The following is a 15,634-nucleotide window of genomic DNA, read 5'->3' as shown; positions in this document are numbered from 1 at the left end:
ATGGGAAAATGATGACGTTGACATCCTAGTTCTATCCCCACACTGACCTCACAGCCATTTTGAGCTAGGGCAATGATACAATGCTATTGACTTTCTTTTCCCTTAGTAATGCCATCATGTAGCCAAAAGCAATTGACTACATAACTCCAGTAAATCACATTCATTACGTCATCACAGAATGGCTGTGATCATGTAGCAAAGGGGGGCAAATAAATCTTAAAACAAAAGCACATTTATAAGTTGGGGGATTTTGCAAGGTTGGGTTGATGGACAACATCTTGTCCCTAGAGGCAAACCTTGTGTCTCAAAAAGGTCTGTGCTTTAAAAACTACACAGTGTCAAGTGCACTTAAAAGGATAGTGGAAGCCTTTAAATTTATTCCTGATTGTTTTTGTGTTTACATTTCCATTTAAACTTGTGTTTGTACAAAAAGCAGACTTGAGAAGATGAGTGCTTCACCCTGTATTACTGAAAACAGGGCAGAGAGAAAGAAAGAAAAAAATTCAGCACCTATTTTTTCTTAAAGATTGCTAATCATTCCATACATACAACTTGTGTTCTCTGATGGAATTCCTAAGTGCCCATGCACAGAATAAATAAGTCACAGATGACATGAGCAACACAGAGGACTCTGAAACAATATTTTATTTCCAAATCTCAAGTATGTGATGCTATACAGTACAATACTAGCACACCTGTGCAAAGTTTTACAAAATTTAAAACAGGATACACAAAATAGTGCCTCTCGAGTTCCACCTACTTTAAAACATCAGTGCTGTGCACAAAATACACATGTGTCTTGTTAAAGCCAAATAAATAAAATATTGCACTTCCAAAAAAACAACCCCAAAACAAAATCCTATTTTGGTGTGAATGGTGTAAGATTGCTGACTTGCTCTTTGTAGCCACATGAGTCCTGTGAATTTAAAGGAACATAACTTTTTTTTTTTAGAAAGACCCCCCCAAAATGCATACTCTTTTCTTTGTCTCAAAAAATATGGCACTGATTTGTAACCCATTGAGCCAATACTTATTAACAATTTAATTACGTTTGGTCTAAAATCCTGCTAACAAGAAGACTGACATTTCAGGCGCTCTATACATTAAACTGTTTTCCCAATAATTAGTGAAACAGTCGATCATTTTTGTAGCAGGTAGATGGCCCCATGTGTCAAAGCTATGCATCTTAAGTAATTCAACTTTAAAAAAATGCAGTGGTTTCACAGTAGAAGTATTGTAAGGGAAGAAAATGCAGAATGAGGTGTTGCCGCTCAACTTACATTGGTATTATCCCATAGAGTTGGTTCAGGTTTAACATTTCTGCTGCCTTAACCATGCTTAAGGACTTGGGACTACATGCTCTGCCCCACCTGCATGCTCAAACCCCAACCTCCATATATGAATTCCTTCCGTTGGCTTTAACCATGATTAAGGCTTACATCAGCATTGACTTTAATGATGGTTAATATACTAATTAGGGTTTGCTATTGAACAGAAAGTGAAAGTTTGTTTTAAAATTCTGGTTAGCAGCAAACAGTGGTTTAGTTCAGAGGTAATGTAAACTTTAGCAGTGGTTAAGATTGGGAGGAAAATGGTAGAGAATTCACTCCAGAAAGGTCATGGAGCTCACTCCTGCAATTTATGAGCAGATCCATGATCTGACCATAGCTGAACAAAATGAACTACTAATATCAGAATTTAATTTTGTAAAGTTGGTTGATCACCTCATAAGAAATGTTCCACTGTCTAGGGAGTTAACTTTTCCCTTTTACTTATTGAACAAAATATATAAACCACCTACTTTAAATAAATAAATCAAGCAGTTTACATAAAAGAGCTTTCTGATTTGGGTTTTTGCAAGACCATTGTTATTCCTAATTTCCTGATTGTCTGTAGCAGAAGGTGTGCCTCAACTATATTTCACTAGAGTGAAAAACTACATTGTATCTATTCCATATCAAAGTCATTTCATCCAAAAGCCAGCAAAACACCTTTAATTTGATTATTTGCCCACCTTTAATTCCCCTCTTCCAGTTTGAGATCAAATGACACACTTTCTCATTAGCCTTATTAAACGTACTTAATCACAATATTTACTCTTCTGGAGCCGCTTAAGAGACATATCTGAAAATTCAAAGTTGTGTTTCAAACAGCTGCTTGAGTCAAAATTAAAATCATACCACACTTCTATTTCCTGAGACTCTAACGCTCATTAAACTGAAGATAAATTATCAGGCATCAAATGACATCAGTTATAAGTTTATACTGGGCTCTACCTCTTTATCCTTCTCAACGCATAAAACAGATTCCTGCAAGAATAAGTTCCTACAATATGTCTAAGTGTTCAACAGAGTTTTGAACTCAGGCCCAGCTAGGAAAAGCTATTAATATCCTGTCTGAATCAGAGCTCACCATGCTTCCAACACTTCCTTCTGTGCCTCCAATTCCAATACAAGAGAAGTTATCAATTTCAAACACAAATGAAAGCTAGATAAGCTTGTGCAAAAGGCTAGCACAGTATGAGCACAAACATCACTCAAGATGCTTCCTCCAAAAGAAAGCTTCATGAATGATGAAATATACTCAGAGTATGAATTTCATGCTCAGTACATAACAAATGGTAAAACCACATCTGTGTTGTTTACATTCCATTGGCTGAAATGTTCCCTGACAGAAATGTCAGTTCTCCTCTGCAAATATACCACGCCTTCTTATATGAATGCAATGTAGTTCTTTTAGGTTTGCTGTGCTTACAGCAGGTTACCAGTTATCACCAACGTGGGTGACAGATTTTGCAGACCCAGAGCCATTTCTCACTTACTAGAGCATGTCTTCTGTATGCATAATAGAGACTGTATGTGACTGATTGGGCACCTCCACTGAACCCCACCATGTGTATCATGTACCGCATGCACATGACTCTGGTGAAATCTCCCCATTCAAAAAGAAAAGAATGAACAAAGTATGTGTGAAGTAACAAAGACTGTGTTGCAAGTTATGTTGTATGTGTGGTGGAGTGACAAATGTTCCTGCTTCCATTCATGCCGAGAACCTGTTTTGAGACCATTGGCACCAGCTTGTAGCCAGGACACAATGCCTTTAGTATTTTTCCATTTAATCTTTTGCTTACCGGTATTCCTTATGACTGTGAAATCAATTCTCTAATCTATTATAACGCTAAGGGCTAAAAATAAATAAATTGAAAAGCCCCTGAAATTTATAGAAGGAATCAGTGCTGACATTTATATAGGAAGAAGGCTGCGAGTGACATCCCTCAGAAGCACTGGAATTTGTGTTCCACCTATAACCTAGATGTCAATGCCTAGTTTTTGGTCAAACACTATCTTTATATTCTCATGTAGTGATATTCAGGCACATCAATCAAATAACAATTAGCATGAAAGAGAGAACAGCATTTATTGGCTGGTGCATCTGGCTAGATAAAAATCACACGGCATTCACAAGTCTGATGGCACAGATGAAATTAAGCAGTAGGTTACTGATCACATTTAACCACCACAAAAGTGACAAAGCACTGCTCTGCTTTGTGCACCTCGGTTCTCAAACAGGTGCTTACTGCTGTATTGTTAAGTGGTTCTCCTCCCCATTCATGCTTTTGTTATTCCGTGCGCTGATCATGTTGCAGTCCTGAGTTCCACCAGAAGTATTGCTGGACAGCCGAACAGGTAGCTTTCACTCGTGGCCCAGTCGACAACTCAGTACAGGAGGAAAAGTAGTTGTATAAACTGGAGATTCCCAGCACCACAGCAAAAATGACGATAACAGCAGCTACAATCCAGAGCACGTTCCAGTGTTTATGCAGTTTGGGGTACAGTATTTGTACATAGTGGATAACAACTTCAAGTTTGCTGTAAAATGAAAAGGAATCAAGCAAGTATGTAGAAGTTACAAGTTAGGTAGTTCCGTTATTTGGAAAGCTACCATATCAGACTGAATGGCTTAGCAGTACAGATGGCTATCCACATCAGGTCATATGCCACAGGATCAAAGGTACAGCTGTCCCCATGAGCATGAAGTAGTTCATTATTTTTGTCTCAATTTTAGTACTTTTATAATACATATCTTTTCTCTTTCTGTTTTTTGAGATGAGAATTGACATATTCATATTAAAAGTATTACAGTTGGCATCAGAAGAAAATGCAATATTTATAGCATCTACAGTCATTTAGATTTTTCATCATGAGATGAAACTGTCGTCAAAGGTTCCAATAAAAACTAGATGAGAAGCTGACTGTCAAGGAAGCCAGTATATTCATTAAATTTGACTTCGGTTTCACAGCTATACCATTTAAAACTTAGGCTAAGAGTATTGAAAACAAACAGGTAACACACAAGTATTCTAACAGCTCTTGTTCTAAATCAGTTTGTAAAGAGTATTACTTCTTGTTGTTAGCCGCTCTGAGCCTGGCTTTGGCCGGGGAGGGCAGGAAACAACTAAAAAATTATTATTATTATTTATTAGCCATGTTTTAAAGGGGTAGGCCCAAGCCCTAGGACCTTTGTGCTGGCCTCCATATCTCCTCCACTCCCACCTGCAAAAAATGTTTTTCAAAACTTTGCTTAGAGGCAGCAAGGCAAACCACAGTACCATTAAGACCCAGCCACTTGGCATCTTAATTAAGGCAAATTAAGTCCTGACAGCAAGAGTCAGAGTTTGTTCCCCCCCATGCTCTGAAAGTTGGCTTCAGTGTGCATTTTTGGTTATAGAATAGCATATGCATATTCTATGCCAATTTGCCTCATAAGTCTGTGCCCAGAGTCTTTTAACTACTTAGGATATTCCTACACAATCCCTCACTTTCTCCTTCATGTAACATAAATGTATTTTAGAGGCTCAAATGTGATTGAATCATCATGTATGAAAGCACTCCTTGTCCCAGTGCCTTTATAAATTTTACCCACTGGCTCATATGAACAATAAAATGCCAACCTGAATTTATCTGTTTAAATTTCATCTTTCCAGGAACAACAGTAACCTTGCCTCTGTTGCCCATAAAATTATTTTTGCTTGGAAGAGTTGTTCTAAAAAAGCTGGTTGGAGTAACTTTACCACACTGATGGCATTCTTCTGAATCAACCTCCAAAGCTTGCCAGAAGGCAGCACACATTTAATGAAACAAATTAATATTCACTTTCTAAATCAGAGGAGAGACCTCCAGCTGCTGTTGGGCTACAACTTCCATCATCTCTGATCATCGGCTATGCTGGGTGGGCTCAATCAATGGGTGCTCAAGTCCAACAGCATCTGGAGGGCCACAGGTTCCTGACCCCCTCTCCAGCTGTTTTCTCACCTGTGCTGCTTGCTGATTTCATCGTCGCTTTCATCTGCTACACATTCTTTGGGGCTCTCATCTATTTTCTCTTCATCATCTTCTTTCAGCTCTTCAAGTTCTTTGGTTTTCTTTAAGCCTTCCTGATAACTTTAAGAGGAAAAAAGAAAAGAAAAAAGACGCGTGTACTCTTCTTTTTCATTTTTAAATAAAGAGCGTAATTCATTCATGCTGCATGGCTCAGACAAAAAAATTAAACAATCACAATGACCTTATTAAGGCTGCCTCATGCTTCTACTGTACTTGCTTCTGATGTCACCACTGTCACTGTCCTATTTTTTAAAAATATATCTGATAATCTAAGGTTGGTTTCCAAGTTACCCAGGTATTCTATAATAATAAGGTATGTATTTTGAACAAACCTAGAAATTCATTGAGGAAAAGCAGAGTGAAGGAAGGCTTTGTTTGTTTGCTACTATGGCATTTCTCTCTAAGTTTGAATCAGGTGGGTAGCCATGCAGCTTCAGGGGCAGGGCCAATCATACGGTTCCACTGCCCCTTGATTTCATGGAGCCCCTTGTGGGTAATCAACATGCAAATGATACTATAATGTCACCTAAATCTGACCTGAGAGGCTATTGATATATCAACTAGCTTTAGAAACAACCAACGTAAAACAGAATTTGCCAAAAATAAGGAAAACAATTCTCAACTAAATGTAGGACAAAATACAACCTCATCCAAACACAATAGCTGGGTCTGAAATTTGCTTCATGATCAATGGGCTGGCATTGATAAACAGGGAATATTACCAACAAAAGCAAATGGAATACTCCAACATGCAGGTGGGGAATGGGCTCAGTTAGATATCCATGAATCGTGATGAACAGAAGGAGAGAAGAGCACAGGCAAGCTACCCACACATAAATATAGCTAAATGTAATTATGAGATTTGAGTAAGTCCTATTTATTTTGAGAACATGTCCCTGCTAAAATGCCACACAGTTGCTCTTCCAGGGACTGCAAGTTAAATCGTGCAATGTTAACTGGGGACACCTATAGAGGCCATAGTCCCCCTATCCAAATGATCAACGCTGAAAGACACATGATAAACTCTTCAGATCAGTCAAGATTGATAGATTCTAGTAGTGTAGTAGAGATTATAACATTACTCTTTAAGCACTAGTGATAACTGCAAATAATCTGGGCGATGTGGAATCCAAATCAGTTTCAAACTGGTTTAAGTGGTGTGGCTTTCTTCCCAAGACCATGGGAAGCTACTTTGTATTTGCTAGCAGAAGTATTCAGTCTCTTTCCTGGGCTAACAGTTCTAGTGGTACAGAGGCAGGAGCCAAGTTACATAATAAACCGCCGTGTTTGTAGACACATTCCAAATGGGGAATTCTGACCTTCCTACTTGTTATGGAATTCTAAACATGAACAGAGGTTGTATATATTTAAAATTAACAGAAGTTATGTCTTATTGGTTTATATGCTAAACACACACACATTACCTCAGGGTTCTAGTTGTCTCACCAACAACAAAGCCCCTACTTTGGAACTGGCTCTGCTACTCAGATATATGAGCCCAATGACTTTCAGTGAATCACTAGACATAATTTGTGATGTGAATCATGCTTCTTTGGTTACAGTTTTGTTTTAATTCTTTTCTCGCCTTAATTGTTATTAACCTTCTGAATACATGGTGCCCTTCTGTTTTTGCTTAAATGTAGATGCACAACTGCTATGGCAATGGAAACTGATGAGAAAACAAAGGAATGAAATGTGACTATCATCTCACTGAATTTTGTGTGTGTGTGTTAATTTGTTCAGTTTTGGAAATCCCATATTTATAGTATAAGGACAAGCATGAAGGTGGTTTTCCAGCCCGCTCACAGGTCCTTATAATATCAGTGGAAACAGTTGGTCCTGGCAAGTATTAACTGCTTTCAATTTAACCTGAGGACTGCCATTTGTTTAGTTTAATTTTAATTTATTTGAATTAATTTTGGGATGCATTTTAATCAATTGCTTATTTTTATGTATATTGTGTTATTAATATGATGTTAGCTGCTCTGAGCCAAGCTCCGGCAGGGGAGGGTGGGATACAAATAAAAATTAATTATTGTTTATTATTATTAGAAAGATTCTACATTTCTGCAAATCATTTATTTGCGTAGCAGCCTATAAAATTCATGAAAGCATGAGGAACCCATACACAACTGCACTAGCTAATAATTAATAAATTGCCCATAATGTAGCCTCCCTCTTTAAGGATTCAGAATGCACACATACTCACCCTTTGTTATAAGCCTCTTCTTCTATTTTGGCTTTTATCTCTGGGCTGATCTCTTCCAAGGCACTCTGTACTGGTGCTGAAGGAGGTGGTTCACTCTCAGGGTCCCCATTTGATTTTCCACTAGTAAATTTAAAATTAAACACAGATAACTTTATTATCTCATCTAATATTATGTACCCCCACCAGAATGCTTATGGGTCTCTTGATCTTTGGGAGGGTCTTTGACGTCCATACAGTGCAAAGCCTTAATACAGCTGGGCTGAACACTTGATCCAGCCCTAGCTGGTCTTTTACATACCACAAAGCTCAGTGGGTCAAGCTGCCATTTGACTCCTCCCTTCCCAGAATTGCCTCCTGCAGTTTCCCAATATAACCCTGTAGGGTATTATGAAAGAGCGATTGCCTTGAATTTTCCTCTTCCTTTCTCATCCCTTTTTATTTTATGTCATACTCCCTTGCAATTACTTGAAATGGTAAAGTGCCATTATGTGTACACACCTTCAGATCTGTTGTGTGCTCTGTGCTTCCCCTCTGAAATCCCTTTTCCATTCATAACTTTTGCCTAACCAATTTTATTTCATCTTCTCTGTTTTGGTACTTACCATGTTCACATGCTCTGGAGCCCCTACTGCAAAACTGAGTGCACATTCTGGCTAAGTTAGTTCTACGACAAATAGAGTAACAGCACTGTCACCTTCAGTCAGCAGGTTGTTTTGGGTCAGCTTTACTAACATGAGGTGTTCATTCAGACCTGCTTGGCTGGTCTGGATAGCCAGACAATATACGTAGATTCTAATAAAATTCAAAAGACAGAAACAGAAAGCATTGTCCCAAAGGAAAGGGTTGCAGCTTGATGCTAAGCTTCCCTGTCCGTTACGGAAGCAGAAGCTATGCAAGAACAACTTGGGGGATTCGCCTTGGTGATGTCAGAGAACTGCAGTCCTGTCTTGGGCACAGCTGCTTTCTGATTGCTGCTTGGCTGCCAGCACATGAGGGAGGAGAGATTTTGTAGGGATATTGTACAACTCCAGCAATTCTCTCACCTCTAAATAAAAATGATCCTGGAGAAACTCCACTGAAATTCTCATTGCTGTGGAAAAGTTAGATACTTTATATAAACACAGCATCATCTTGGACCTTTCAACAAATCACTAACCATAATTCTGAAATGTCAGCAAGAGATTTCCTTCAAATGTGCTGTATTTCCTGAAGGCAAGTGCTCTGCCCGGTGAGAAAAGCTGCCAATATACAGTAAACTTTCTAGGAAGTACGTTCATGCATGGAGTTCCAAAACACAAGCACATCCTGTGTTCTTAAGAAAAATCTTTCGATAAAACCTGAAACAATGGCTGGGCTGGGCATTTGTTATTCTCATGTTTAAAAGCCTTCGTTCAGCATTATATTACTTTAGGTTGTATCTATCTAAATTCTACTCAGAACACAATGGACCCAAATTAGTCATGTCAATCAACTTCAATGGGTCTACTCTGAGTACAACTAACATTGGATTAACCTTTTATAATACACATTATTCTGAGATGGGTACAGATAACTTTTTGTGAGACGTAACTGCCGGGTTATAGCATGGACACTGTCTGTTAACTTTTTAAAAAAATGTATAAATAATGCAGATGGGCAAGATATTTAAATTACTGTATCTACCTTCATTGGCAAAATATCGATCCTATTCCATCAACTTAAACTCTTTAAGGAAAAAAGCTCTTTTTATGCCAGCAGGAATTATCTGCTCTACAATTCTCAATATAGTAAATATTTGTTAACTCACTTCTCTATAAGCGCTGGTAAGACGGGAGTTGATGTTAGATTGCTTCTTCCATTTGATGACTCAGACTGTGGATAAAGAGGTCCATTCAATTTCATTCAAGCAGCAAACAACACAACTGTATTTCTTACATGAAGGTGTACTCAACATACATACAAAAAAAAATTGAACGGTCCCCAAACATAAACTAGGTGTTTTCCTGCGTACAGGAAGCCTAGTATTGTTTAGAACATCTCTAAATACCTCCTCTATAGAAAGGACAGGAAGCCTACACCCCTTCAGATGTTTGTTGGACTCCAACTTCCATCAGCCACAGCCATGATGGCTAATAGTGATGGATGGGAGTTGTAGTCCAACAACATCTGGAAGGTCACAGGTTCCCCATCTCTGTTTAACAGTATATTTCTCACCTATGTCTGTGTATCAACATAGTTTACTTCTGATGCAAATCTATTTTTTTTATTTATATGACTGTTGTATCAAATAGCCTCAGATTTATAAAATGTAGCACAGTCACACCTGTGTGCAAAGGTTTTTCTTTAAAGCTTTGGTTTCTCTAGAATGTTAGAAATTTGAAAAACCTTACCAGGGATGGCATCAAAGGTATGGGCGATGCAGTAGGTGACTGGCCAGGGAGCTCAAATTTTGAAACAACAGCAACACTGACTCGCCTTCGAGGCATCTATAATAATAATAAAAAAATATTTCATTACATAAGTGACTCCAAGTTCTATTTTCATAGGCTGCATATCAAGCAGATTAGGGGAAAAGAGAAAAAAAAAGACAAAACCATGGGTATGAAAGTTCTTTCAGGAGTGACCTTTATTCATAGTTTGAGTCTAAGGGGTTAAATCTGACAGTGTGGGTCCTGCAGAAAAGTAAAAGACTTCTGGGAAATGATATACAATGAATAGGAAAAAAACGTTTTAAGATAACTTTTGTCCAAAAAAAAAAAACCAAAAACCCCAGAAGCCTTTTTACTTGAATTAACAAGGGATGAAATATCAAGGGACTTAAAAAGACTATTCATGTATGCAACAACAGCTGCAAGAATGTTGCTTGCCCGGAAGTGGAAATAAGAGAAGGTACCAACAAAAGAGGAATGAATAACTAAGATGATGGACTATGCCGAAATGGCAAAGATGACCCTGAAGATCAGAGATCACAATGAGAAAAAGTTTGAACAGGAATGGAAGAAGTTTATAAACTATTTAAAAGACCACTGTAAATATATTAAAACGGTAGTAGGTTTGATATAACATTTATGAAAGCATATAATTGGAAATTAGGATGAATAAGAGGGAAAACAAAGAGTTTGGAGAAATAAAACAAGTTGCAAGAGATCGGGGGGGGGGGCAGAAAATTGAAATCCAGGGGAGAGGCGGGGGGGAGGCGTCTATATTGTATCTTTGGAAAAGTATTGAACTTATAAAATATTGTGATTATAAAATTTGAAAATAAAATGTTTTTAAAAATCAATCAATAAAAATTAGTGTGACTGAGCAGCCACTTATGCAGCTGAGCTTTTCCTTCCCCTCCTTCCCCCTGGCAAATCCCACATGCTCAAAAGGATCTGCTCTGAAGGGTTGGGGGTTACCCTCTGGAGCAGATTTTGGGACATGCAGGGGGCTGGAGTGGGGAAGGAGAGAAACCGTAAGTCCCACTGTGCAAGTGTGTGGATATAACTGAATTTCACCCTAATTCTATTCTAATGCAGATAACTAATAAAGAATTGTTACTGTAGTTTTCTAATATGCCCATTTGTATACCAGTTGTATGCCAGTTACAAAAAGGAACCCTGCAGCATTAAATCCTAAGAAGCCTGAAACACCAAAGCCTATGCGTGTTTACTCAGATGCAAGTTACATTCCATTCAGTAGGACTTTCTCCCCAGTAAGTGTGTCTATGACTGTAACCTTAGATAAGTAAACTTAGTTTGATAGATTTCTAAAGGCCAAACTACATATTATGCTTCACATCCTTTTTTAAACAACAACAACAACAACGTGCTTTTGTTTTGAAAGAAAAGTAGCCATGCCGGGTCCCAATTCTGATTGAAGCTTTGTGCCAGTTCTCAGAAAATCCTGACTTCTGCTGCTATTTGCCTCCCTGTTGACTTTCTACTGCAACAGCAGCTTTTATATGTGGACTGGTTTCCTGAATGCTACGTTTCAAGCTGGGGAAAAATATTTTGGAAGTGCTTGAAAAAAGAAAGAAAAATGAGCAAGTTTTTGGAGTACATGGAGAATCTAAGTCGTTGGGATTTTTTTTTAAAAAACCACTTATTAAACTAAAGCTTTTTAAAACTTGGAAGAGTACCTTTCCAACAGAAAGAGACATGGATCTTGATGTACGGGGCACACCATCTTCTGTACCATAGTAAAACAAAGCCAACAAAAGTATGAATAAGAATTAGTGTTTGAAAACAGACATGCATTGCCAGCACTAAAATAGTAAAAATATATATATATTGAAACAAATGTGCTTTTAAAGCAAAACAGTATATTATCTAAGACTAGGACATATGTCTCTTTTTGTTACAAGTGCAGAAATCTGGGAAATGTTCAATTCAGTACATTACTATCTATTATCAGATTTTCTAACTTTTGTTCTTTAATAGAATATTGTGCACAGATTTAAACGAAATACATAAAAACAATCAAGATACACAACTTTGTTCAACTGCTGTAATTAATTATATTCTGTCAAATACCTTGATAATCTGCTTTTATATCTATGTAGATTTGAGAGTAGTCAACTATGAGTTCAACAGCAAAAAAGGCATGCTTTAAAATATTGTGTGGTGGGGAAGAAGAGACTATTTTACCAGGTGAGCCATAACTTCTGCTAGAATTTTGATTGGCGAGTTTCTTATACTCCATGAGCTCAGCGTGATCTTTTTCGTATGTTCTCTTCAAGTTCTCCACATACTGCATCATAACTTCAGTGGCCTTTGACATGCGCTTCTCCTGAAAGGAGGAGATCAAGCATCGCACAGAAGTATGTTTTCAACAAGAAATGCATGACATCATCTCAGCTTTTAGCAAGACTGAGATTTTACTCATAAAGAGACCCTACCACTAACCTTCAGATGCATCTTAACTCCCACTAATAAGTGAGTGGCTAAGAGGACCAAGCTACAAGAATGCCTGAATCTAATGCTCACCCTTTTTGGCCAAATTATGCTGCAAAAATTAAGGTGTGCATTAGATCTGATGACACATTTACATTCTCCAGCAAATATTTTTTTTGGTTTTAAGATTTAGAAAATTGAGGTGCACATTAGATTCAATGATGCATTAGACTCAAATAAATACGGCAATATAACACCATCATATTATGTGGCTACAGTACAAAGGCAGAGGTGTGGTCCTAACTTTACCTAGGAAGAAGTGACTAAAGATAGAACTCAAGGGAACTATTTTTGGTGCTGCAAGCAACCAACCTACTTTGTTACCTTGCCCCATGGGCTCCTCTGCAGGATGTCAGGATACCCTACCTCATTGGGCATTATTTCCTATGACTGCTAACTCCCTCTCGTTGGGCTGCTCTGGGTAGAGCAAACTCCTGAACCAAAGTAGTAATTTGGAAGTATGGCTTGAGATCAGTTTAAAGGGAAATTCCTGAGGAAACTGTACAGACACACCTCTAGCAATAATTTCCTAAGTGGCTCCTGTTATGTATTCAGTGGTCTATGCTTGCCTGAGCTTGAGTCTGGACTAAGAATTCTGAGCTCCTGTGTTCTGATTCAATACATGATATCCAATCACAGAACATTTCAAGATTTGGGCCTCTGCCATTGGCCCTTAAACTCTTAGTCATGATTTGCAGCTTGGAAGTTTAGACAGCCAATCACGCTGGGAGTGGGAGTGGCCCAGGCCTTCAGAAATGTATATAAGCAGTTGCTTTGCCCCTGTTGGCCAGTTCTGTGAGTTTCATAAAGGTTCTTGCTGTTATCACTGTGTCTTGCCTTGCCACCTACACTTCAGCTCCAATTCCAGATCTTCAGCTAACTTTTGAAACAATGGTTTTAGAGAGCCAGAGGGCAGAGACCCACAGCTCAGTGGTAAAGGATATGCTTTGTTCAGTCTTTGGCATCTGCAATTAAAAGGATCTTTAGAAAGTCTCACAAAATATCTGCCCGAAACCTTAGGGAGTTGCAGTTGGTCAGACTTCAATGGACCTCTCTCTACCCTCTGTCCAGGCAAGCAAGAGGCATGGTCACAGTTTGATAACCCATTCCAGCCAGACAAAAGCGCCTCAAGCAGGTGTGGAGCAGGGTCAGTGAAGGCTGTTCCACAAGAAGAGGGTGTGTGGCCCAGGGAGAGTCCCAAGGGCTAGAGAGGCGTGCCCGGAGGGCCACATTCAGCCTTAGGGTATGAGATTTCTAACTCTGCTTTAGGACCTTGTTTGTCTCTCCTGACTATAGCCAACGCTTCCTACAAAACCTTATTTTTTCAAGTAGTGAAGTCTGAGCCAATGCAGGGTATTTGATTCCAAGAGTCTTACCTGGCGAACAGCTCCCACCATTTCCGCTCGACTAGATAATCTAGAGGCCAGACGATGCAGCACTGCCATGTCCTCCAACAATCTCTGGTACATGTCTCTGTGCTCAGAATGATGCCACAAGGAAGCTGAAGACTGAAGCGAGAGCATGCACTAATGTATCAAATCAAGGAACATGTATAGCAAATGAAGTCATTGTGGTTATACAGTTCAAGGGTTGTCCACCTTTGTTGTCCCTTGGGTCCATTAAAACTATATAAAGTTCTTGCACAACAAACATAAAAAGGTCCCTCTGTTGTATAGCTACTTACAGTTTCCATAACCTAAACAAGACTTGAAATTCCACTACAGATATCAAATCAAGGTCTTATATTCTAGATATCATTAAACCTCTTGACAACAAAGAATCAAAATACATGCTATCATGAAACAAGGGCTTACCCACACTTACCTTTCCTCTGTGCTTTCCAGGCATAGCCCATCCTTTAAAGCTCTCTGTCCAAGCACTCTCTTTTTTTGCTCCAGAGCTATCCCCATGAAAACCCATTCTTTAAAGCTGAATCAGAGCAAAGGACAATCCACTGAAAACCTGAATGCCATTTGTTGAGTTTCAGCTTTAAAGAGGGGGTTTTTGCCCTTGTAAGACGAAAAAAGTTTATTATGATCTACAAATTGTTTGTTGGTTAAGGCAAGATACTATTTGTGCTTTAGTATCTTGCCTTAACCAACAAAGTTCAGATTAATTGGCAAGGAGAAAATATAATAATAGTGGGGATATACGCACCTAATGACAATAAATCGGAGTTCTATAAGGTGTTAGAAAGAATGTTATCTGATCACTCCGATCAGAAAATCATATTATTAGGAGATATGAACGGGGTGGTGTCGTTAGAGATGGATAGGTTAAGGGACAGGACAGGTAAAGAAGGAAAGCTACCCAGAACCTTCTTCTCAATGGTACAAAACTGTAATTTGGTAGACATTTGGAGATTTAAACACCCCCTGGAAAAGCAATTTACTTTCCATTCAGAACCTAATGACTCATCTTCGAGATTAGACCAGATTTGGATTTCGGCAGAACTAGTCCCAAGATCGGCATGGGTGGGGATTCAGGCAAAAACGATCTCTGACCATAACTCAATAAAAATGGAACTGAAAGGGCTGGAAAGAAGAGCATACAGATGGAGAATGAAAGACTATTTGTTAGATGACCAAGAGGTAGTAGAGAAAGCTCAAAAAAGGTTTAAGGAATACTTTGAGGACAATTTAGGTAACGACACAAAACCAAAAGTGGTGTGGGACGCAGGAAAGGCGGTGATGCGGGGCTTCTTCATCCAACAGAGTGTAATCAAGAATAAAAAAAGAGAAAAAGGGAAAAAAGAAATTTTACAGCAAATATGGGAAAATGAACAAAAATTAACTAAAAATCCCAAAAATAAGAGAGTAAAAGAGAATATTAAAGTTTTACAATCCCAGTTTGCGATGTTGATAAATAGGGAAATAGAATGGAAAATTAAAAAAATAAGACAGAGAAGCTTTGAATACGCCAACAAATCAGGGAAGCTATTAGCTTGGCAACTCAAAAAAAGGAAGGAACAGAACACAATAAACAAAATAGAGGTGGATGGAGAAGAAATAAACAAGCCTAAAGAAATAAGGAAGGCCTTTCTGGACTTCTACAGAGGACTCTTCAGTAACACCGAAAGGAACAATATGAGGAAAATAGAAAGGTTTTTAAAAGGTAAGAACATAAAA

At 38.4% G+C, this 15,634-nt stretch overlaps 2 protein-coding genes across 3 annotated transcripts in view; one reads left to right on the top strand and one right to left on the bottom strand.

Annotated features, from left to right (window-relative positions):
- The window catches only part of CTR9 (CTR9 homolog, Paf1/RNA polymerase II complex component), a 339,089-nt gene that overhangs the window by 222,018 nt on the left and 101,437 nt on the right, over positions 1-15,634 (top strand). The window lies entirely within an intron of this gene.
- The window catches only part of IRAG1 (inositol 1,4,5-triphosphate receptor associated 1), a 92,035-nt gene continuing 77,028 nt past the window's right edge, over positions 628-15,634 (bottom strand). For both annotated transcript variants that reach the window (XM_081918032.1, XM_081918033.1), the window contains exons 29-36: positions 13,883-14,014; positions 12,201-12,342; positions 11,693-11,742; positions 9,960-10,055; positions 9,377-9,441; positions 7,591-7,710; positions 5,313-5,441; positions 628-3,869 (exon numbers count right to left, since the gene is read on the bottom strand). In XM_081918032.1, the coding sequence (XP_081774158.1) occupies positions 3,620-3,869; positions 5,313-5,441; positions 7,591-7,710; positions 9,377-9,441; positions 9,960-10,055; positions 11,693-11,742; positions 12,201-12,342; positions 13,883-14,014 (984 nt within the window). In that variant the 3' untranslated portion in view covers positions 628-3,619. The remainder of the gene's footprint in view (positions 3,870-5,312; positions 5,442-7,590; positions 7,711-9,376; positions 9,442-9,959; positions 10,056-11,692; positions 11,743-12,200; positions 12,343-13,882; positions 14,015-15,634) is intronic.

The sequence above is a fragment of the Podarcis melisellensis genome, assembly GCF_964234715.1.
Source record: "Podarcis melisellensis genome assembly, chromosome: 1".
NCBI classification, from domain to species: Eukaryota; Metazoa; Chordata; class Lepidosauria; order Squamata; family Lacertidae; genus Podarcis; species Podarcis melisellensis.
The sequence above is the reverse complement of the archived record's forward strand: the minus strand, read 5'-3'. Positions and strand labels throughout refer to the sequence as shown.